The sequence below is a fragment of the Petaurus breviceps genome, unplaced genomic scaffold (genome assembly GCF_028583685.1).
Source record: "Petaurus breviceps papuanus isolate PSGF00001 unplaced genomic scaffold, PetGlider_PUasm1.0 229, whole genome shotgun sequence".
In the NCBI taxonomy this organism is placed as follows: domain Eukaryota; kingdom Metazoa; phylum Chordata; class Mammalia; order Diprotodontia; family Petauridae; genus Petaurus; species Petaurus breviceps.
This window is the reverse complement of record NW_027185903.1, coordinates 17088041-17110786: the sequence shown is the minus strand read 5'-3', so window position 1 is coordinate 17110786 and position 22746 is coordinate 17088041. Positions and strand designations below refer to the sequence as shown.

The following is a 22746-nucleotide window of genomic DNA, read 5'->3' as shown; positions in this document are numbered from 1 at the left end:
AGACATAAATAACTGGAGCCAGTTCACACTCAAGAGCTGACTGTTAAATTTTCAGTGTGAACATGTATGTGAATGTTTATGTACACATCATATATGTTTCGTGTCTACATACATGTATTTTATGTATGCATCCAACCTCAGTCAGTATTCAAGCCAAATGCCATGTGCCTCTTCCCTATTCCCCAGTAGGCTATTAAAAAAGCAGCCCTCTGATAAAGGCTTCTGGGACCCATAGGAAAGTGAGCTATCTCTTTGCCAAGACTGAACAGCCTTCTTGCCCCTTCTGCTTCTCTCTCCCCGTGACCCCGCCCGGCCCCCAGCGGCTGTTCCACTTGCAACCACTAGAGGCCGCAAGAGCTACTTCTTGTCCCCCCAATCTCGAGTGCACGTTGCGCGCTCCCGGGGTGACCCGCGGGCGCGTCTCTGCGCGCGACCCAGGACCACTGGCCGGCCCCACCCGGGCCCTATCCTAGCCCTCAGTTCAGCTGCCGACTTCCCCCCACTGGTGCTACGGAGCCAACCTAGGGCCAAAAGACCTCTCTTCTCGTTTCCCTTCCGTCCGTTTCCTCTTCTTCAGTATTCCGGGAGGCGGGTGCGAGTCCTAAGCTCGGACTCCTCCCCTCGGGCCGGGCGAGGCCCCGGCTCCCGGTCTTCTTCTTCCTCCTTCCCCGCCCAGATGCTGCGATGGTTGATCGGTGGAGGCCGAGAGCCCCAGGGATTGGCCGAGGTAAAGACCCCCCCCCCCGGCCCACCCTCGCGTCTGGCGGGAGAAGGGCCGTTCTCGGACCCGGGGCTGGAGCCAGGGACCGGGCTTCCCGGGCGGCGCCCTGCGCGGACTTCCGGCCCCCGGGACCCAGGCTCCCACGTGGGTGCCCTTGTTTGTGGGCCCGGCTGATGCCGAGGGTGACGGGCTAGGGCGGAGGGAGCGACCCCAGGCTGCAGCTTCGGCCAGAGGGCTTCTACCCCCCAGGCAGGTGTAGGACGCCTGCCGGGCGCCAGGCTGCGGCGGCTGCGGAGTTTAGAAAGTGCACACGCCCACCTGCCCCCCGCCCCCCGCGTCCTGGGAAGCTGGCCTGCAATCAGCATTTATTAAGTGCCTCCTGTGTGCCAGCCACCGCTCCTCCCGGGGAGTCCCCGCCGAAACCCCACCTCTGCAGGAAGCCTCTTTGTGCTAGTGCCTTCCCTCTAATTATCCACAATTTAAGGGAGGGTGGGAGGGAGCCAGCATTTATTAAGCGTCGCGGTGTGTGTGGCACTGTTAAGCACCTGTAGAGAAGAGGGGAGGAGGAGTCCTTGTTAAATGGCTTCCCCGTGCTTAGTGCTCTACAAATATCAACCCCTTGCATCGTCGGCAGCCCTAGGAGGGAGGTGCTGCTATTATCCCCATTTTACAGGTGAGGAAACTGAGGCAGGCTTGCCCAGGGTCACGCTGCTAGTACAGGTCTGAAGTGGAATTTGAACCCAGGCCCTACTGACTCCCTGTCAGCGGTCTATCCACCAAGATACCTAGCTGCATAGATAGCTTGTTTGTATGTAGTTTGTTCATGTTTTCTCTCTCATTAGACTGTCAGCTCCCTGAGAGCAGGGGCTGTCCTTTTTGCCTTTTTCTTTATTTTTTTTTTATCCCCAGTTCTTAGTAGTTTCCTAATTTGGCAAATGGGGGAGGGGTTGGATTAGATGATCCCATGAGCCTATAAATAATGTCAGCTCCAGTCTACTTGAATAGTATTTTAAAATATTGATCAGTTTGCTTCACGCACTGAGGATTTTAGAAACAAATTCTTGTTGAATAATTTTTATTATTCCTCGTAGGAAATCTAAAGGATTATTTTTTTAAAACTGTGTCATGCTTATGTGATTCAACAATTTTGCTCATTTCCTTAATTTGCTCTGATCTGTCAGTTGGAATTTTCAATGTTCTAAAAAATAAATTTAATGTTGCATTCAGCATTCTAGATGATTAAAAAATCCACATATAAGTCACATGACAATTCTCATTTAACCAGACTATCTTATTCATTGTTGGCCATGCTTAATAATGGAATCATTCAAAATTTGTAAGGACAGATCCCTGGACAGACTCACCATTGATTTGGCTCAAAGATCAAAAGTTTGACCAGTCCTGAGAAAGAAGCCTTGCCAATATCTTATTTCTTCCTGAGCTTCCTAGTATGTGGCACCACCAGGATTCTCCAACATGAATCGATCAATTAAGCATTTATGTGTCTACCACATACATGCTAGGCTCTGGGTATACAAAAACAAGCAATGAAAGTCCCTTTTCTGGAGGAACTTGCATTCTGTCATGTGAGATGATATGTACATTCCTAAGTATATTTTATTTTATTTTATTTTGCTTTTTGGAGGGGGCAGGGCAGGGCAACTGGGGTTAAGTGAGTTAACTCAAGTTCTTCTGACTCCAGGGCTGGTGCTCTATTCACTGTGCAGTCTAGCTGCCTCATAAGTATATTTTAAAGGACAAATGAGTACATTGAAATTTAAAATAAGGCAGCTAGGGCATCAGCAATCGAAAGTCTTGGGAAGGCTTAATTGAGAAGTTAGTGCTTGAACTAGATCTTGAAGTGAGGATGAGGAAAGAGGGGGATAGAAAGCCAATGAAAGGCATGGAAATGGGAGGTGAAGTACTCCATGTGAGGAACAGAGAACGCTAATTTGGCTGGTCTGTGGAGTTGAGAGAAGGGGAATAATGTATGATTGGATACATAGGTTGAGACCAGGTTATGAAGGAATTTAAAGGACAAACAGAAGAGTTGTTATGTGAACCTAGAAGCAATAAGGAGCAATTGGAGTTAACTGATAGTGAAGTGACATGGTCAGGCTTATTTATGCTTTAGGAATATTACATTGTTACCGTGTTTCCCCGATAATAAGACACTGTCTTATTAACTTTTTTTGGAAAGAAAAACACCAGAGGGCTTATGTTGTCCTGCCTCAGCTCTCCTCTGCGGCACTGCTCTCAATGGCGCCAGCAAGCAAATCACTGGGGAAGAACAGGATGACGCGCTCACTGCTGCAGCTCTGATTGGATGCAGCTCAGAGCGCGGTGTGCGTTTCACTGGGGGGGAGACGGTGCATACAGAGGGTACCGTAATGTAGCGTGTAGCGCAGGGAATCACCTTCACTACAGTAGCAATCTCAATAGGGCTTATTTTGGGGGGAGGGCTTATTTTAGAGGAATCTTACACAGTAAGGGGAGGGCTTATTTTCGGGATAGGTCTTATTATCGGGGAAACACGGTAGCTGTGTGGTGAATGGTTTTTAGTAGGGATAGATAGACTTGAAGCAAGAAGACCAGTGGGGAGGTCTTTTCTATAGTCTGTTAAGAGTTAATTAGGAGCCAACATTTAGGTGGTAACCACATAATAGAGGGAGTCAGATTTGAGAGATGTTGTAGAGGTAGAAATGGCCAGATTTGGCAACAGATTGGACATGCGAGGGGAAGGAGAGTAAATAGTTAAGCATGATGCTAATGTTATAAACCTAGGAAATTGGAAGAATGGTACTTTTGACAGAAATTGGGAACTTTGGAAGGGGGATGGGCTTTGGGGATAGAAATTAAGTTCTTTTTTGGACAACATAAATTTGAGGTTTCTCAAAGGCATGTACTTTTAATGGCCAGTAGGGATTCAGAACAGCTCAGTAGAGAGACAGGCACTGGATATGTAAAATCTGGTAAGTCACCTGCATATAATATCTGAACCCATGGGAAATGAAGAACTTATCAAGAGAGAGGGTAGAAAGAGAAGTAAAGAGGGCCCAGGCCAGAGCCTCAGGGAATATCCATAGTTATGGAGCATGATTAGGATAATGAACCAGGAGTAGTCAAATAAATAGGAAGAGGAAAACTGGGAGAGTAATGTTATGAAAACTAAAAGAGGAAAGAGTATCCAGGAGGAGGATGTGGCCAAACACGAGGAATGCAGCAGATGGGTCAAAAAGGATGAGAACTGAGAAAAGCAGGAACACAGTTGGCACAAGAAATAATAATACTGGAAAATGGTCTGCTCACTGTATAGAATTAGAGGACTGTGGTCCTTCCTAGCTATCTACTGTGGTGGAATTAAGCCCTCTAGGTATTGTGTCGGCCCATTTTTCTCCCGGCCAAAATGGTGCCTTAATCCAAAGATGTTGTGGACCTGGGTTCTGGCTACTTTCTAGTTCTTTGGGTGAAGTCATTGGTAGGTTTATAATTCCACACAAGCAATAATACAAAAAGATCAGCAGTCTTGCCCTCTGTCCATGTGAACATGAGATCACTGCTATAACTAATGTAAACATCCCACACATACTAGTATGACTCATCAACAGTTTCATCATCAACATTCATAAAAGTAACTCATTTCTGCACAGTGTCAAAAAAGAATTTGTCATCTCATATTTGATTTTGGTCATTTCACTTACTTCATCATACTGGAACAGAGGATTTGGAAAGAAAAAAAAAGAAGCGAACTTCCAAAATACTGATTCTGGATTTTGATTCCCGAGTTTCTTTGTAGTTATGCTACCACTACCAATTATTGTGTCTATTTGCTGGCCATTCAGAGCAAAAATAGTTATTTCTGAGGTAATTTCTATTGTACAGCAATTATAGTTGCTAAATTTTGGAAAAATAATTTATGCATATTTTAAATGAATTACCAATATGTGCTGTTAATATGTATGACTTTGGATAATTCATGCCAACAGTTTCTCCTTTTCCCCGAATTGAGTTAGAAGAAATAGCTGTGTATGAGATATTGAATATATAATAATATATATGCCCTGACTGGTATATTTTAGTCTTTTATTTTTTTGACCACAAGAAGTTTATTTCTATGACAACCACTTCAGAAGTATAAATAGCCTTTTATAATATTATTAATATGACTCAAATGTGAGTATTTTTTATAAGATACGGCAAAATACATTCTTTAAAATCAGCAATCCTTCAGTTGAGGTTGCAGAAAATGACATATCATGTTAGAATGTGAATTCCTGTGACTTTTTAAACTTAGTATTCTGAATATTAGTATTTTAGATTATACATGGTTGTCACCAACAGTTCTTAAATCAGAAATCATCCTTTTTCCTTTTTTTTTTTTTTTTGGGTTCCAAGAAGTCTCCAGTACAGACAATAGGTGAGGAGCAAACCCAGAATCCCTACACTGAACTGCTCGTACTGAAAGCACATTATGATATTGTACGATTTCTAGTACAGTTAGATGACTACAGGTAAGAAACTTTCTCCTTTCTGTATTGTTTTCAGAGTCTTCAAGAAACTCATCAAAAAGTACTTCAGAAACTAACCTAGCTTTTCCTAATTCTCTCTTTAGGTGACAGGAACATTTGAAAATAGAATTAGACTGTGCTATGCAAATTTTCACCCTCCAGTTTCCTCATTATAGTTGTAATATTCAATTCAGCAAGCATTTATAAAGTAGTTATAGTCAAGTTATATATGATCTATTTATCGGTAGATTACATATTACATGGGCATAACTTTGCTTTCTTAATAAATGTAATGGCAGGATAATTAAGGATCCATAACCTCCTAGTTATGTGTAAGTCATTCATTAATATAGGTCATTATTACTTTGTGAATTTTTCTAATATGGAGGCCTCTCAGAAGTTCTAGAAGAGTTTTTGTTTCCTTGTTGAACTAAGTTTCAAAAGAACAATGCACTTCTTGAAGTGGGTGATAATTTGTAATTCGGCTTATGATCTGAAGCAGTCAACTACATTTAATCCCTAGTTATTAATTTATTGAATATTTATTAAGAGTCTACCACTTGTAGGTGCGGAGAGATAGATACAAAGTTTAAATAAGACATGTTTGGAGCTTACAATGTAATATCACTAGGACAGTGTGAGAGTATTTGGGGCAAGGAGGGTTTCTGACATATCAGTTTCTGACATAACACTCCTTAAAAGCAAGGACTGTTTTTCCACCTTTCTTTGTATGCCCAGTACTCAATTAGCAAATCAAATGACATATAATAGGTGCTTCAGAAATGCTAGATGACTGACATATCAGTAGTTCACAAAGTGAACTATCTACGCCATCATTGTATAGGGTCAGCCCTCCCTTTTCCTTTTTCAAAATGGTCTCTAGATAGCAAATATTGGGAACCCCAGCTATAGATCATCTGTGGTTCAATTAGATATTAACCTTTTTTAAAAGATTGAAATATTTTTTCACTTTACATTCAAATTTGAGAAGAGAGGTGGGAACATTAGTAAGCCTATCTAGGGAGTCTCAGCTCGCATTTCCTGAAGAGAAACATTGTCACATTAAGATGCAGTAGGATGGAATTTCTGGATGTTATTTTTACATTTCTTAATGAAGTAGGATCTTATAACATGGCTTCTTGTGCCTTGAAAATTAGCCTAATAAGACTATAAATATTAGCCTAATAAGGCTATAGGCAATTGGCTATAAAAAAATGCATTCCCTTTGACCCAGCAATACCACTTCTAGGGCTGTATCCCAAAGAGATCAGACAAGTGGGAGGGGGACCTGTATGTACAAAAATATTTATAGCAGCTCTTTTTTTTGTGGTGGCAAAGAATTGGAAAGCAAAGGGATGCCCATCAATTGGGGAATGGCAGAACAAGTTGTGGTATATGAATGGAATGGAATACTGTTGTGCTATAAGAAATGAGGAGCAGACGGACTTCATAATAATCTGGAGAGACTTGTATATAAACTGATGTGGAGCGAGGAGAGCAGAACCAGGAGAACTTTGTCCACAATTACAGACGCATCATATCTGTGACAACTAACTTTGATAGACTGGGCTCCTCTCAGCAATGCAAGGTTATAAGACAGCACAGAGTCTGAATGCAGATTGAAGCAAACTACTTGTTCTCTTTCTTTTGTGCTTTGTTTTGTTTTGTCCCTTCTTTCTCATTGTTCATTCCATTGGTTATATAACTCTTCTTTACAACTTGACTAATGTTTAATTGGAAGGCATTTGTAGAACCTATATCGGATTGCATATTGCCATGGGAGTGGGAGTGAAGGCGAGGGAGGGGGAGAAAATTTGGAACTCAAGGGACTGTGGAACTGAATGGTGTAAACTAAAACAAATACATTTTTAAAAATTAGCCTTATCTCTAAGATAGCACTGCCGTACCTTTGTTTCACCTAAATGATTTGAATGCTCAGAAAGAAACTTGCTTTCCTACAATCAGAGTACTATAGTCATCTCTGTCTTATCTAACTAAAAGTGTCTTTTAAGTGGTTGTCTAATATAATGATAAATATTATTTATGACGATGATCCTGAGATACTGGAAAGGTCCCGAAGTATACTCTGAATCATCCAAGAATTTTATTCAAGAGGATTTTAGTACTAGATGCTACCATTCTAAGTAGTTATCCTATATCTCTTCTCCTTTCTTAAATTCCTTGAAAAGACTCTATGTACTCAATGTCTACTTCCTTTCCTTTCTAAACTCCCTGAAATCTGACTTCTGACCTCTTTCAGTCGAAACTTCTCCACTCCAAAAATACCAGTGATGTCTTAATTGTTAAAGTAGATGGCCTTTTTTCAGTCCTTGTGTAATAGATCCCGGTGGCCCCCTGTTACCTGTAGGATCAAACATGAACTCCTGTGCTTGGCATGGAAAGCTCTTCACGACCCAGGACCTTTCTTTCTGGTCTTCTTGTATTTTACTATCCTATCTGCACCCTGGGGTCTTTCTAGTCATACTGACTTGTTTACTGTTTCTATCATGTGTCTCTGAGCTTTGGTTTTGTCTCTCCCCTTTTCCTAATACTCTCCTTCCTCACCTTTGCCTCTTAAAATCCCAGAATTTCTGCAAGACAGCTCAAATCCCACCCTCTGCAGAGTTCTTTCACAGTCTCTCCATCTCCATCTTCTAGTGCTTTCCCCACTGAAGTTACCATCCATTACTCTGTATATAGCTTTTCTGTCCTGTTTATATACATGATGTCTCCCCATTAAAATGTGAGCAGAAATGACTTTTGCTTTGTCCTGACATCCCTGGTGCTTAATAAGTGCCTAGTATGTAGTATATGCTTAAAAAATGCTTGTTAATAGGGGTGGGTAGGTGGCGCAGTGAATAGAGCACCGGTCCTGGAGTCAGGAGGACCTGAGTTCAAATGTGATCTCAGACATTTGGCACACTTACTAGCTGTGTGTCCTTGGGCAAGTCACTTAACCCCAATTGCCCTCCAAAAAGCAAAAAAAAAATTCTTGTTAATAGACGAATTAGATGATAATGTAAGTTTCAGAGGTAGTTAAGTGGCTAGCTCTGAAGAGTAGAATTAATGACTTGATGTTCATTTGGAAGAAGGTCTCTAGTTATATATCCCATGGATCTGTTCTGAGTTCTTTGCTATTGAGCATGTTTGTCAATGACTTGAATAAATAGATTACATTGTCATAAGATACATGGTTGGGAAGGAGAGCTAGGGTGTTGGATGACAGGGTCCTTTCAAAGAATCAGGGTCCAAAAAGATCTTCAGGGGTCAGAGCATTGAACCAAATTTAATTAGGTGAAATTTAATATAAATGAGTTCAAGTGTTTTGGAAGCAGTGTGGTAAAGGGGCTACCATGCTGACCTCGGAGTCAGGAAGACCTGGGTTCACATCCCGCTTCTGACCCTTAAAAGCAGTGTGACCAGAGGCTAGTCACCTCTCTGAGGCTTAGAGTCATAGGCAAGTTACAATCATTGCCAGTGGAGGGAGGTCCCACACTAATCAAATCGTAGGTCCTTTACATGGTAATGTACATACAAAGTCTTATACTTAAGAAGTGGATTTTTTTTTTTACACAAATTTATACAAAGTAACTTTAAGTACAAATTTGGGGAACCATGGTTAGCAGTTAATCTGAAAAAGTTCGGGGGTTTTAGTGTACTGAAAGCTCAAGAGGAATCAGGGGTGTGATCTTGTATTAAGAGAAGTGTCATGTCCAGAGCTTCTAGAGGAGGAGGAACCTGTGGGCAGCACAGCTTCACAAGGACATTGATAGACTGGAGAGCACCCAGACCAGGGCATCCAGGTTGAAGAAGGGCCTTGATCACCTAAGTGTAGAGTGGTTAAAGGAGCTGCCGATGATGACTCTCTGGAGAGGATGGAGTGGTGACCTGATGGCGCCCTACGAACATCTGAAGAACCATCCCATGCAAGAGCCATCAGATTTGTTGTGCTTGGTGCAGGAGGACAGAATGCAATCATTGGGGGGATGTTGTAAGGAAAATGAAGGCTTGCTGAAAGAAAATGATTAGAGCTCTCCAACAGTGCAGTAACTTTCCTTGGGCAGTAGTGGGTTTCCCTTCACTAAAGTTTCTTAAGCATGGGCTAGGTGGCCACTCATTGACTAGGTTATAGAGAGGCTTCTTGTTCAGGTCCTTTCTGGCACTGAGATGCTGTGATAAGGTGGTTCTTTGATATTGAGAGCATCCTGTTCTCTAAATGTAACTGTCTCAGGTCTGTCCTCCACACAGTTGCCAAAATGATTGTACACAAGTTCTGAACGTACCACTCCCTTGCTCAGTAAACTTCAGTGGCTTCTGTTAATTCCAGGATGAAATACAAACTCATCTATTTGGAATTAAATCCTCACAACCTGACCCCAGACTGCCATTCCAGATTTTTTATACTTTACTCCCTTCATGCACTCTGTGATACAGCCAAACTGATCTTCTTATTGTTCTTCCTATGAAACTCTCCATCTCTCATATCTGCCTTTGCAAACAGGCTGTCTCCCATGTCTAGAGTGCACTCACCTTTGCTCTTAGAATCCCTAGTTTCCCTCAAGGCCCAGTTCATGCTTTACTTTCTACCTGAGGCCTTTCCTGATTCCAGTTAGCAGCTGGTGCCTCTTCACAAAAAACAAAAACAAAAAACCCTAACAACAAAACACAAAACCCTTTTATCCCCCCCAACATGTAATTATTTTGTATGTGCTTTTATATCTACATGTTGTTTACCTTGATAGAATGTGAATCCCATGAGGGCATGGTCTGTGCCATTTCTATCTTTGTATCCACAGGGCCTATATCCTGGCACACTGTTGGTGCTTAATAAATCCTGGTTGATTAAATAATGGAGTTTACAGAATTTTAATGTTTTTTTTTTCTGCTATATGTATATATATATATATATATATATATATATATATCACAAAGCCTAATCCTCAATGTAATCTCTCAGGCTTCCCAGGACACATTTTTTTCCTTCTGAGGCAGGCAAGTTTAGTGTTGTGTCTTCATGAGTTCTCAGGCAGCAATCTTGTTCTGAAAGCATGCAAGAGATGTGAAACAGCTTTTTGAGATACTTGAGGCATCCTCTTATACATGATGCCATGTTTTTATGCAGTGTGGGGTCATTGAAGTAGTAGGGACAGGGCTGGGTGGAACATTGTCTCAACAAAGCAATAGAATCTTAAACTTTTGTTAAGATTTTACTGCTCTGTATAATCTTATTGGAAGACAGGATGGGTCCACTTTCCAAACTGAGATGCAACTTTATTATGCTCTACCAAACCGTCCTTGGAAGTTTTGTAGATAGAGATATTTTTTAAAATAGTTCTTATTGTGGACTACATTTTTACAGTCACAATTGTCTGAAAGAACCCAGGATTCCACTGCTCAGTGCTTCTTTATTACAAAAAGTATTTCAATGCTTGTTTATTACAAAAAGTATTTGGCATGATAAAGCAAAACATCTCTAAAGGCTCTTCTCTAGCAAGGATTCTTTTGTCAATACAAAATTCCATGATAAATGCAGCTACATAAATAACATTGTTCTATGACTCTGTGGCATAAAACAAGATGTATGGTTGCTAAAGGTATCTTCCACTAAAATGGAAGGTGTCATGTGGAGGGTCCTTGTAGAAGAAGAACTTCATTCTCTGTGGATTGTGAGGGAAACCAGATGTGAATGTCATTTTGCTAATTTAATCAAACTCCAGTACATTACAGGACTTTCTTCAGTGAAATCCATGATTATATGCAAGAGAGGTTCAATAATCCATATAGGAAAAGCTCAATAGATGTAAAATACCAGTTTTCCTTACTATTTTATGCTGTATGATGTCTGGTCATAGAATTAGTTCGTCAGCACCACATATTTGAGATAGAAGCAGCATGTGGAAGGTGGATGATGAGTTGGTCCCAGAAATGAAGATGGGAAAGAAAGTGGGCTGGATTGGAGTTGGGAAATTGTTCAATGTACATAATGATACCACACTATTGTCCTGTACAAAGATCCACCTTTCCCACACTGAGCATCATGGTTTCTGAAGAGTCAAAGTTGTAGGTGGTCAGAGGGCAATGGAGAGATATGTGATGGACACAAGCTGACTGAAGCATATTTCCAGTGCTAACTTCTGTTCAGGAAGTGGCCCTTGTCCTGGGGAGCCCTGACAATGCACAGCATCCGAGGTCTTTCCAGTGTTCTTAAGTTTCTTCCCTTCCTCACTCTCAGTAATCCAGCTGTACCGCTGGCCTCCCTACTTTACCTCTTCCAGGACACTCTATTTCCCAAGTTTGTGCTTTTTCCCTGGCTCTCTCCCATTCCCCAAATTCTCTGCTCCCCTACCTCCTCCTCTTAGTTTTGCTGGTTTCTTTTAACACAGCTTAAATTCCATCTTCTGCAGGAGGCCTCCTCACCCGCTCCCTCCACCAGTGCTTCCCCCTCCCTCCTTCTACTTACTCTGTATTTATCTTGTATATACCTAATTATTGGCACATTTTGTCCTCCATTAGAATGTGAGCTTCTTGAGGGCAGGGATTATGTTTTTGCCTTTCTTTATATCACCAGTACATAATCCTGGTACATCTAGTGAGGGATTAATATATGCTTCTTGAGTGTTAACTGACTTACTGCAGCCCCCTTCTCCTCAGCAGCCACAGCACCAAATGTTTCAGTGTCATGAATGGATATGGTTTTATCAGTCAGAATGATACTTAAGAAGATGTTTCTAAATGAACCTTTTCTTCTTTCTACATTCCAGTCAAATTGGATTACTTACTATCTGCATCACTGGGGCTCACCCCACTTGTCCTACCTTTTTCCCCTAAGAACCACTGGGCATTCCCTTCTTTCCTACACTAAAATCTCTTCCTGTTAGAATACGAGCTTCTTCAGAGCAGAGTGAGAGAGCAATCTCACTTCTCAATTTGTATCTCTAGCAGTTAACACTGAACTAAGCAAGTGTTTTGTTGTTGTTTAGTTGTGTACAACACTATGTGATCACATTTGGGGTTTTCTTGGCAAAGGTACTGGAGTGGTTTGACATATCTTTCTCTAGCTCGTTTTATAGATGAGGAAACTGAGGCAAACAGGATTAAGTGACTTGCCCAGGGTCACACAGCTAGTAAGTGTCTGAGGCCAGATTTGAACTCAGGAAGATCGTGTTCCTGTTTCTAGGCCTAGCATTATATCCAGTATTCCGTCTAGCTGCCTCAAAACAAGTGCTTAATAAATGCTTTTTCATTCAGTGACTCATAAAGGCTATCAGTAAAGAAATGTATCCTTGGAAAAGAATGTAGAGTAATCATGTGGTGAGAGCAGGGGGTCACAAATGGAGAACGAACCTGTCCCCTTGTTAGGGGGCAGCCACCACATGTTAAAGACCTTGATGAAGGCTTCTAATATGTTGAGTGGATCCTCAGTAGAGGATCTAACAAAGAACACAAACAGAAGAAATTGCACAAGAGGAGAAGGCCAGGATGGGTGATGATCTGGAATATACAGCGCTGGAGGGAATATACATTTCAGAGATCACAGAACATTTGGAGGTGGAAGCCTGAGGGTCTTAGATGCTGAGCAGTTGAAGTGTTACTGCAGTGTCTGTTTGTCTTGATGATTTGCTTAGTTGAAGAAAACGATAATCTCCTCAGATCATTATCACAGTAATTAAGTTGTATGGAATTCTGTTCATTTTTTGCTTTTTTTCTGGTTTATTTTTGGTTTTTTTGGAGGGCAATTGGGGTTAAGTGATTTGCCCAAGGTCACACGGCTAGTAACTGTTACATGTCTGAGGCAGGATTTGAACTCAGATCCTCCTGACTCCAGGGCCGGTGCTCTATTCACTGCGCCACCTAGCCGCTGCAATTCTATTCATTTTAATTCCATAATATTGTGGAGTTTAGAAAGGTGGATGGGATTATGCAGTCTTCCTGAGCCTTGTAGACCTAGGCTTGTGGGATAGGTAGTGGACATTTTTGTAATTCATCACTGAAAGAAGAAATGGTGATGAGGCTGACACATACAGGATGATTGTTGTGTAATATTATATAACTATTGTTTACTTAATCTATGCTTGCTTTTTAATGGCTCCTAAATATGCTCAAGCATTTTAGTGACATAATAATATTTTACATAAATAATATGAGGACATCAATGTCAGGTCTTCTCTCTCCATGACTAGTACTTTTACCTTTTCACCATGCCAGAACTATTTACCTGGGATGTACTGTTAGTTCATCACCTGAGGCAGGGCACTGGACTTGAAATCAAGGGAGACTTGGGTTTCATTCTCATCCTCACCGGCACTTAGCAAATACTTCTTGACTCTGTGATCATGGGCAAGGCACTTTATCTTTCTTAGTTTTAGTTACCTCATTTGTTAAAAGGAAATAATAACTGCAGCATCTACCTCATGGGGTCGTGAGGGTCAAATGAGATAAAGCTTAAAAAATTAGAGTATTATGTAAATGTTGACTGTAAAAAGTGAGAGATCTTTTTCTTTACCCCCACAGAAAAGACTGGCTATGAAATATGGAATAAATATAAATTTTTAAAATCTGAACTCACATCTGTAGAATAGATAGGAAACTACTTTAGAAGTATTATAATAAAGTGGTATTACTAATACTTAGAAATTTAATTCATTACAGACATATTTATCTGTGAGACCCTTTTTGCCCAGGAAATTACTCGATTAAATTTTCTATGTAATTAAGTGTGAAATTTTTTTGACAATCATTTGTTGTTATAGAATATTATGTTATTATAATTATTTTTTACAAAGTACAATTTTTAGGGCATTGCCAGTGTGCAAGGGGTTAGCTATTGAAAAAAAAATCCAAATTTATGATAAGGAAACAGTAATAATTTCAGTCTACTTTCTAATATCAGCTAAAAAATTAATTTCTGTAGGGCTCTACAAGTCATGCTTAGCAATAAGACATAGGAAAATGTGTAGATAGTACAAATATATAATAAAAATTGCATCAAGAACTCGAGTGTTGTTAATCTCAGTTTAGTCAAATACTTTAGAATTGTCATTTACTATCTGTACTTATTCTAGCCTCTGTATCAAGCATGTAGTTTATGCATTGCCAAACTGCAGAAAATATCTTTTGTTTGATTTTCTCAATAAAATTAGTATTGTTACACTTTTTATGTTTTTATTTAGTTTTTGTCGGCATTCGATTCTAGTTTTGTCAGCTGTTGTAATCCAGGTTTCACGCTTCAGGTCTTTAGATAATATCATCTTATTGAGAATTTTGCAGAAGGATTTTCTTGTTTTCTCGGTGGCTCAGCTAAAATCAGTGAGTGGAAAATTTTCTCAGATTGGTTTTTGAAGATACTAAATAAATCCTGTATCAACCTAACAGGCAGCTGCCTTTTTCTTCTCTTCTTTTGTATTTTTGAACATGAAGTAAGGGTCATATTGATTGGAAGATCACTAAAGAAGGCTAAGCCTCAGCAAGAGTCTTCCAAAAAATGGACTGTGCTAAAATTGCATGTAATACTCTAGCATTTGACACATTAAACTAAACTGAGTTCATAACACATTTTAAGAATAGCTTTCTTTGTTGCTCATTTGACCATTCCTTGCTCCTCCAGGAAACAGACAAGGTTATGGAGGATGGTGATCATGACTGGAAAAGAATCAGGTGACCCATGAAACACTAGACTGAAAGAACAAAATGTACCTCTAGGATGGCTGGTGATTTTGTACATTTTGGGGGGAAACTTGATAAAATTGAGTACAATTTAGTAATTCCTTTATAACTCCTCTTTCTGTCTTATAGGATAGTCTCACTGTCAAGCTAGTAATAGGGGACCTGGTTAGAGTGGATCCAAAAGAAGCTGGCTAGAGTAGCTACAAATAACCTACTGTTAGTTTATATAGTGTTCTAGATTTGGATAGCGTCAAAAGACTTCTTTAGTTTTGAATTAGGCTTTGGGGGACGTTGCATATTTAGGCCCCTTTAGTACAGTGTGATCTAATGGAACGAGATAGCTTGGGCAAACCAGTTTACTACTCTGATACTGTTTTTCTTTATAAAATGGGGATGACATTTGACCTGCTACTCCATGGTGGATCCATGTTCCATCAGTGTGATTTTTTTCATCCAGCACAGAGACAGCACTTTGGGTTGTCTTGATCAAGCATCAGGCATCAGGGATGCCAGAGAAGCATTTGTGCTTTCGTGATTATTTTTTATTTTTGATAAATTACTGTCCCATGTCTTTTTCTTCTTATGCGTGAACTTGCTGAGGTCCTTTATACTACGATTCATGCGTAGTAGAGACTGACTACTTAATGCTCTCTCTTTGGATTATTTATAATTTTAATTCTTGTAAGACTGGTATGATATGATTATCAATCATGTAGCATCAGTAAGGGAATATTGTTATTAAAGAGATGGGATTTTATGACAGTGAATCCATGAAAAAGGAGGATCTTTGAAAGCACAGAGGTTTCCATACGGATCTATCACAGTGCCATCAATTCTAATCTAAGCTCATTCGTCCATGATGAAGTAATATATGTGAAAACACTTTGAAAACATAAAGCATCGTACATATGTGAGATCACAGGATTGTGCTGGGCCTTAAGGTCCTCAAGGGCAGTTGCCTCATTTTACAGAGAAGGAGGCTCAGGTCACACAGTCGAAGTCACTTGTCTAAATGGCAAAATTGGGATTTGAACCTAGCAGCTCCGTGGCTCTCTCCACTCTACTGATGCTGCCTCTGATGAAGATGATGAGGACAATCTGAAAGTACCAAGTTCTAGTACAGTATTCAAGGAATAATGCTGGTTTTGGAAGAAGACCCGAGAGCCAGCCTTGCTGCTCTCTAGCCGTGTGGCCTCGACTCAGTCATTCCTTAAGTCTGTCCCCATTCTTGCAGAATGGTCTTGAACGCATTGTCCCTGTGTCTCTTCTATGCTAGTGTGTGATGTTGGTTTTTTCTTTCTTTCTTTTTTTTTTGGTCACTGGGTTGGGAATTTAGGGGGGTTGTTTTTGTTGTTGTTGCGTTTGGTGGTTGTGATTATTTAAAGGGGAAGCAGGTGAGGGGAATCGAAGGGGAATTGATAAAAGGACAAAAATGTTAAGACCTTCATTTTCCTTTTCCTACTTATAAGAAACGAGGATATAAACAAATTCTTTCTAGGGAGTTACTGAAAGGAGTGACTTAGAAAGCAGCTGACATTCAGAGCTGTTCATCATATACAGGACATTGCAACCAGATTAGTAAAATGCTGTTCCATTGGTCCTCCACTGAGAGATAGACATAACTTTGTTACACAGAATCCTCCGCGATACAGTTATTTTACATATTTCCCTAGGGTTAATCTCAGTGGTAGTATTTCATTTCTTTTATGATATGAATAAAGACTAGAACTCTTTCATTAAGTATGAAGATAGTATGAAGTTAGATGGATTAGTAGCACTTATGAATAAAGAAAATAATTCAGAATGGCCTTACTAAATTTTACAAGTAGTTTGTTTTTTTGAGGGGGGAATGCAAGGCGTTTGGGGTTAAGTGACTTGCCCAAGGTCACACAGCTAGTAAGCTTGTTAAGTATATGAGATCATATTTGAACTCATGTCCTCCTGACTCCAGGGTTGGTGCTCTATTCACTGTGCCACCTAACTGCTCCAACAAGTAGTTTGTTTGTTTTTGGGTTTTTTTTGCTTTTTGGAGGGCAAAGTGACTTGCCTAAGGTCACACAGCTAGTAAGTGTTAAGTGTCTGAAGCAGGATTTGAACTCAGGTCCTCCTGACTCCAGGGCCAGTGCTCTATTCACTGTGCCACCTAGCTGCCCCCCAACAAGTAGTTTTAAAAAGAACATCAATCATTATTAATCTAAAACTGTTAAGTCCTGCTTTTATTTTAGCTAATTATTTATATAGTTGCCTTATTAACTCGATAAACAAAGTTTAACCGTCTAGCTTTGGGTGCATTCTTTTAGATTTATGTGGGTAAATCACATTTATTTATTTTCTGATTTGTGTTTACTTATGTAAACAGCATAGACACACTGTGAAGTGAAGTGATTAGACTACATGATCTGGAAAGTCTCTTTTAGTTCCAAAGTTCTTATTCTATGATTTTAATAATTTTCTCTTGACAGATGAAAGTTTAGGGAAAAAGAGAATTTCACTACCACATTTTATCTCAATTTCACATTTTTGAAGCTTAATATTGGTATTTCATAATCCTTAAAAACCCATCCCACTTTACTGAAAAGCCTTCCCAGTAGGCACATAGAAAATTCTAAGTAAAACTTATTTAAAATTTATCTGTATTACAGTTTAAACCAAGGAAATGGAAAGTGTTAACTGTGAAATAATATGAAAATATTTCTTTAATGAAGACATTTAAATGTGTTTTAATTTCTCTTAACAATCAGTGCATTTCTATTTGTGAAGAGACATATTATCAATCAGTATAAACAGTGACTATTTTTGTTCACAAACAAAAATCGATTATTATAGACACTACAGGCAGCATGGTGTGGGCCTTGGAAATAGGAAAACCTGGGCTCTTGACCTTTCTCTGAAATGTACTGAATGATCACCAATAAAATAAATTAACTTCTAAGTGCCTCAGGCACTAAGACATCTCTAAAACTTTGAATTACAGATGAAAGTTCTGGAATAACAACAACAAAAATTATAAATATACTATGTGGTATATTTTATGTTATCCATGAAATAACTTAGAAAATTAACTGTATTAGTAAGCATACTTGGGTTCTGGGTTAAGTGATTAACCATAATCCAACAACTAGAACTTTGAATAAATGCATTTTTTTTTTTGCTGGTCAAAGTTTATAGGAGAAAAAAAGCAAATGTCAAGAGAGCAAACTTACCGGGGATTTAATTTAGAATTTCTGGTGAGGTTGTTGCACTCTATAAAACCGCCTATAGTCCTTCCATAAGGCATCCTCTATAAGCTCTTCTGCTCATCTTCGAAAGTCTCTGTATAATCTAACCACATCTGTCCAGCTCTCATTTGCTTGCTTTCCAGTAGATGGGCTTTGAAGCCAGGAAAACCTGGGTTCAGCTTCTGCCTCTGACATATACTGGTTCTATAACTCTCAGTGCTCTAGGATAGTGGTGTCCAAAGAGAACTGGGAGCCACTAATCCATACATAGGGACTGACTAGGTGGCCCAGTGGACAGAGCACTGAGCCTGGAGTCAGGAAGACTTACCTTCCTGAGGTCAAATCTGGCTCCAAATACTTACTAGCTGTATGATCTTGTGCAAGGCATTTAACCCTGTTTGCCTCAGTTCCCTCATCTGTAAAATGAGCCTGAGACAGAAATGACTTTGAAGTTTACAGTAAGGAATGACTAAAATGATTTAGAATATGTAAATAAAAAATCAACCTTTAATTCATTTAGTAGTGAACAAAAAAATTTAAATGATACTCAAAAGTAATGCGTGTTTTTTTTTATTTTTATTTTTAAAATTATTTAAAATTTTAATTTTTAAAAATTATGCAAGGGTCAATAATCCAGCTAGTAGATTATTCAAGATCCTTCAGTCCTCCTTTTCAAGCCTATTGCTGCCTTTTGGCTACCTCAAATCTGTGCTGGAGGTTTTCCTCTAGGTCTTTTGATGTTATATTGGTACAGGTACAGCATAGGTCTAGCCATCTATAATTTCTTATTCTCATGACATTATTGGCCTGCTTTTATGGTCATAAATCTCTCAGATATTATTTTCTGTATGACAGAAGATTTAGAGTTTTTACATATTTCAAGTTATCCTCATGTTTCTGTGGGATTCTTGAATTGTAAAAGAATTTTAAAGTTGAGGGAATGGTTTGAATGTATACTTGACTAAGATTTGGATAGAGATGATTAAGTAAAGTGCATTAAGTTTTTAGTTATTTGAGGAATAATAGGGATAAAAAGGATAACTGAAACCTATAGCTAACTTAAAACCCTAATTTTAGCTACTAAGTTTACCTTTTCTCTAGCTAAATATTTAAGTAGTTTTCTGAACATTAAACAGAATTATACAGATTTTTTTTCACCTCTGTCTTCTTTTAGTAACTTCTTTAAAAGGGATAAGAAGACCTGAGATAGCCAAAAGCCAGCATTTAAGTCATTCCTTATTGTAAACTTCAAGGATTTGGGCAGTATGGAACATTAATGGGAATTTTCAAATCAATATTGGGAAAAATGTGTGCATCTTTTAAAACTGTAATTTTTGAAAAGTAGAAAAGAAGTTATAAAAGTTTATAGAATCAATGGCCATGAAAGAAAATTTAAGACTATAGAGACCTGCCTTCTTTCTCATTACCATATAAACAAAAATTGGTAGACCCAGAAAGAGGTAAGGAATTTCTTTAGTGTTTAAAAAATATTCCATATCACTTCGCAGTTCTTTCCCCACAAAACATGAAACTTATTATGAAAATTTATATTTTAATTGGTTATTGTTGAAATCATTCATTTTTAATCCTTGAATAATTATCATGCCATACATTTAAAAATAAGAATAGGGGCGGCTAGGTGGCACAGTGAGTAAAGTCAGGAGGTCCTGAGTTCGGTTCTGGCCTCAGACACTTAACAACCCACACAAAAATACTAGTGTAACCTCAGGCAAGTTACTTAACCCCAGCTGCCCTCCAAAAGGCACAAAAATAAAATAAGAATAGAACAGCCTGAGAAGTTGGTGAAAATTTGGTCGTTTGTATACTGTATACTTACCTAAGAATTATTGTTAAGGCCCTTCTAGAAATTATAGTCTTAGAGTAGAAAGTGAACTTGGAGCGCTTCTATCTAGACATATTTTTAAACTCCATGAGGATAGGACCATAGCTTTCTTAAAAATGTATTCACTCTCTCCACCGCCCTGTAGCATAGTTAGTTGGATACTCCATTCCTATTTGCTACCTTGAATTTCAAAGTTCTGTTTTCATTGTATCTTTAGTGAAAGTCTCTGACCGTTTGTGGGGCGAATCTTGAACTTTGTTCATTTAGAATGGCTAAACTGAAACTTACACAAATTTCCCTTTAGCTGTGCTATCCATTTGTATTCCCCTGTCCATATTTGCTCTCTGAGAAAGGGCACTATAAACATATATTCCTTTTTGTGTAAATATTAGGAAATGTTAATAAAATAATTTAATCAGTCTCTTTGTCTTGTCTTCCCCCCCCTCCAATCTATCCTTCACACAGCTGCCAAACTAATTTTCCTAAAGAGCAAATCCGATTGTGTCACTCACCTAGTCGATAAACTCCACTTATTCCCTATTACGCACAGAATAAATATAAACTTCTCTGCTTGACATTGAAAGCCTGTCACACCTTGGTTCCAACTTTGCTTTTGTCTTAGTTTCTCCAGGACTTACAATAGTGCCTGCCACACTTGTAGTAAATACTTTTTGATTGAGAAAATGGAGTTAATCTGGTGTAACCTGTTTTTGATGAAGCCAAGTTGGCCCTTTGTGATCACTTGTCTTTTTCTAGAAGCATCCCTTAATAATATATTCTTTAATTTTGCTGAGAATTTAAGTCTAGCTGATAGATTCCAGTTTATAGACTATACTCTAAAATTAAAATTTTTTTTTTGAAAAGTGGAAAAATACTTATCCTTTGATAGCTCTATGGCACCTTTCCCATTGTTCATCAGTCAACATTAGTTAACCATATAGATCAGGGGTGGGTAACCTGTGGCCTCCAGGTCACACATGGCCCTCTAGGCCCTCAAGTGTGGCCCTTTGACTGAATGCAAATTTCACAGAACAAATTTGTTCTGTAAAACTTGGACTCAGTCAAAAGGCTGTACCCAAGAACCTAGAAGGCCACATGTGGCCTCCAGGTCACAGGTTTTCCACCCTCATCTAGATTGTCTGGGCCTGATGACTTGAGCTCCTTAAGGACAGTTGAATGCTCCCTGACACTCTCCCTAATTGTTTTAGAAATATGTTTAGCTTGACTGTATTCATTTTCCTAACAGTCACTTCTTCACCAAAGAAAAAAAATTGTGTTGTGTGCATCTGAGAGTGTGAGCATGTGTATGTGCATGTGTATATCTTATTCTCTATTCTGAGTCACCTCTCTCTTCAGAAGGTAGGTAGGATATTTCATCATTTGTCCTCTGGAATCACTATGCTAAACAGAGTTCCTAATTAAATCTTTTAAAGTTGTCTTTAATATTGTAGTAATTGTATAAGTTATTCTCCTGGTTCTGTTCATTTCACTTTGCATTAGTTCATACAAATCTTCTCAGGTTTCTCTAAAATTATCCCCTTCATTCTTTATAGCACAATGGTATTCCATCACATTTATATACAATAGCTTGTTCAATCATTTTCCAAATGATTGCCATCCCCTCAGATCCCCATTCTTTGCCACTTCAAAAAAGAGTTATGCTTTTTGTAAATCTGGGGTTAGTTTTTCTTAAAACTCATCCCTTCCTTAATCTGTCTTCCTTTTAATTCTCCCTTCTCCCATTTCCCTCACTTTCCCCTCTTGAATAAAATATATTTCTGCATCCAGTTCTGTGTGTATATTCTTCCTGAGGAGGTAATGTTTAGAGTTGGGTTTTAAAGGAAAGATAGGAAATTAGTGGGGAAAAGGTTAATAAAATGTATGAGCAAGATAAGGCAGAAAATTGTGAAACATTGTATAAAAGATGAAGAGGAGTCCATTTTGATTGAAGCATAGAGTAGTATAGTATGTAGAGAGAGAGAGTAGCTTAAACTCTGAAAAGATGGGTTAGTGGTAGATTTTGGAAGATTTTGAATGGCACTTCATTCAGTAGGTGCTAGGGAGCTATCAAAGACCTTTGAAAAACAGAGTCATAAGGGCCAGATATCTGCATAAGGAAGATAAGTCTGGCACCAGTTTAAAAGTTAGCTTTATGGGGAAAGAGTGTGGGAAGATCTATTAAGAACTTGTATTATTTTTATTTATTATTTTTTTGCAGACCAAAACATACTATTTTCACTTTGTTTTTTTTTTTCATGTTTTTTTCCCCTTTTGGTCTTTCTTTCACAACATCACTAATATTAACAAATTAGAGAAACAAGGAAGAATTTCCCCTTAAGATTTATGGATTTATGGATAGGGGAAGAGTTCATGAACAAACAGTGAATAGATAGGATTGACAGTAATAAAATGGACAATTTAAATTATATAAAATTGAAAAAATTTTGCACATATAAAACCAATGCAACTAAATTAAAAGGGAAACAGCTGTGGGGGGGGCATTGCAGCAAATTTCTGTGATGAAGATTTCATTTCCAAGATTTACAAAGATTTGATACAAATTTACAAAAATAGCCATTTTCTGACTGATAAATGGTCAAAGGATATGAACAGGCAGATCTCAAAGGAAGATATTTAAGCTCTCAACAGGCATATGGGGAAAATATTTCAAATAACTATTAGAGAAATACAAGTTAAAGCAGATCTGAAGTTTCAACTCACACTCATTAGACTACATAAAAATGACAAAAACAGGCAATGACAAATGTTGGGAAAAACTAGAGGAAAACAGAT

The 22746-nt window shown here is 38.8% G+C and overlaps 1 protein-coding gene across 3 annotated transcripts in view; it reads left to right on the top strand.

Annotated features, from left to right (window-relative positions):
* The first annotated feature begins 424 nt into the window (after window positions 1-424).
* The window catches only part of WDR41 (WD repeat domain 41), a 77736-nt gene continuing 55414 nt past the window's right edge, over window positions 425-22746 (top strand). Inside the window, exons 1-2 of one of the 3 annotated variants that reach the window (XM_069096279.1) lie at window positions 425-727; window positions 5117-5232. In XM_069096279.1, the coding sequence (XP_068952380.1) occupies window positions 677-727; window positions 5117-5232 (167 nt within the window). In that variant the 5' untranslated portion in view covers window positions 425-676. The remainder of the gene's footprint in view (window positions 728-5116; window positions 5233-22746) is intronic. The other 2 variants (XM_069096278.1, XM_069096277.1) reach the window with 2 other exon arrangements.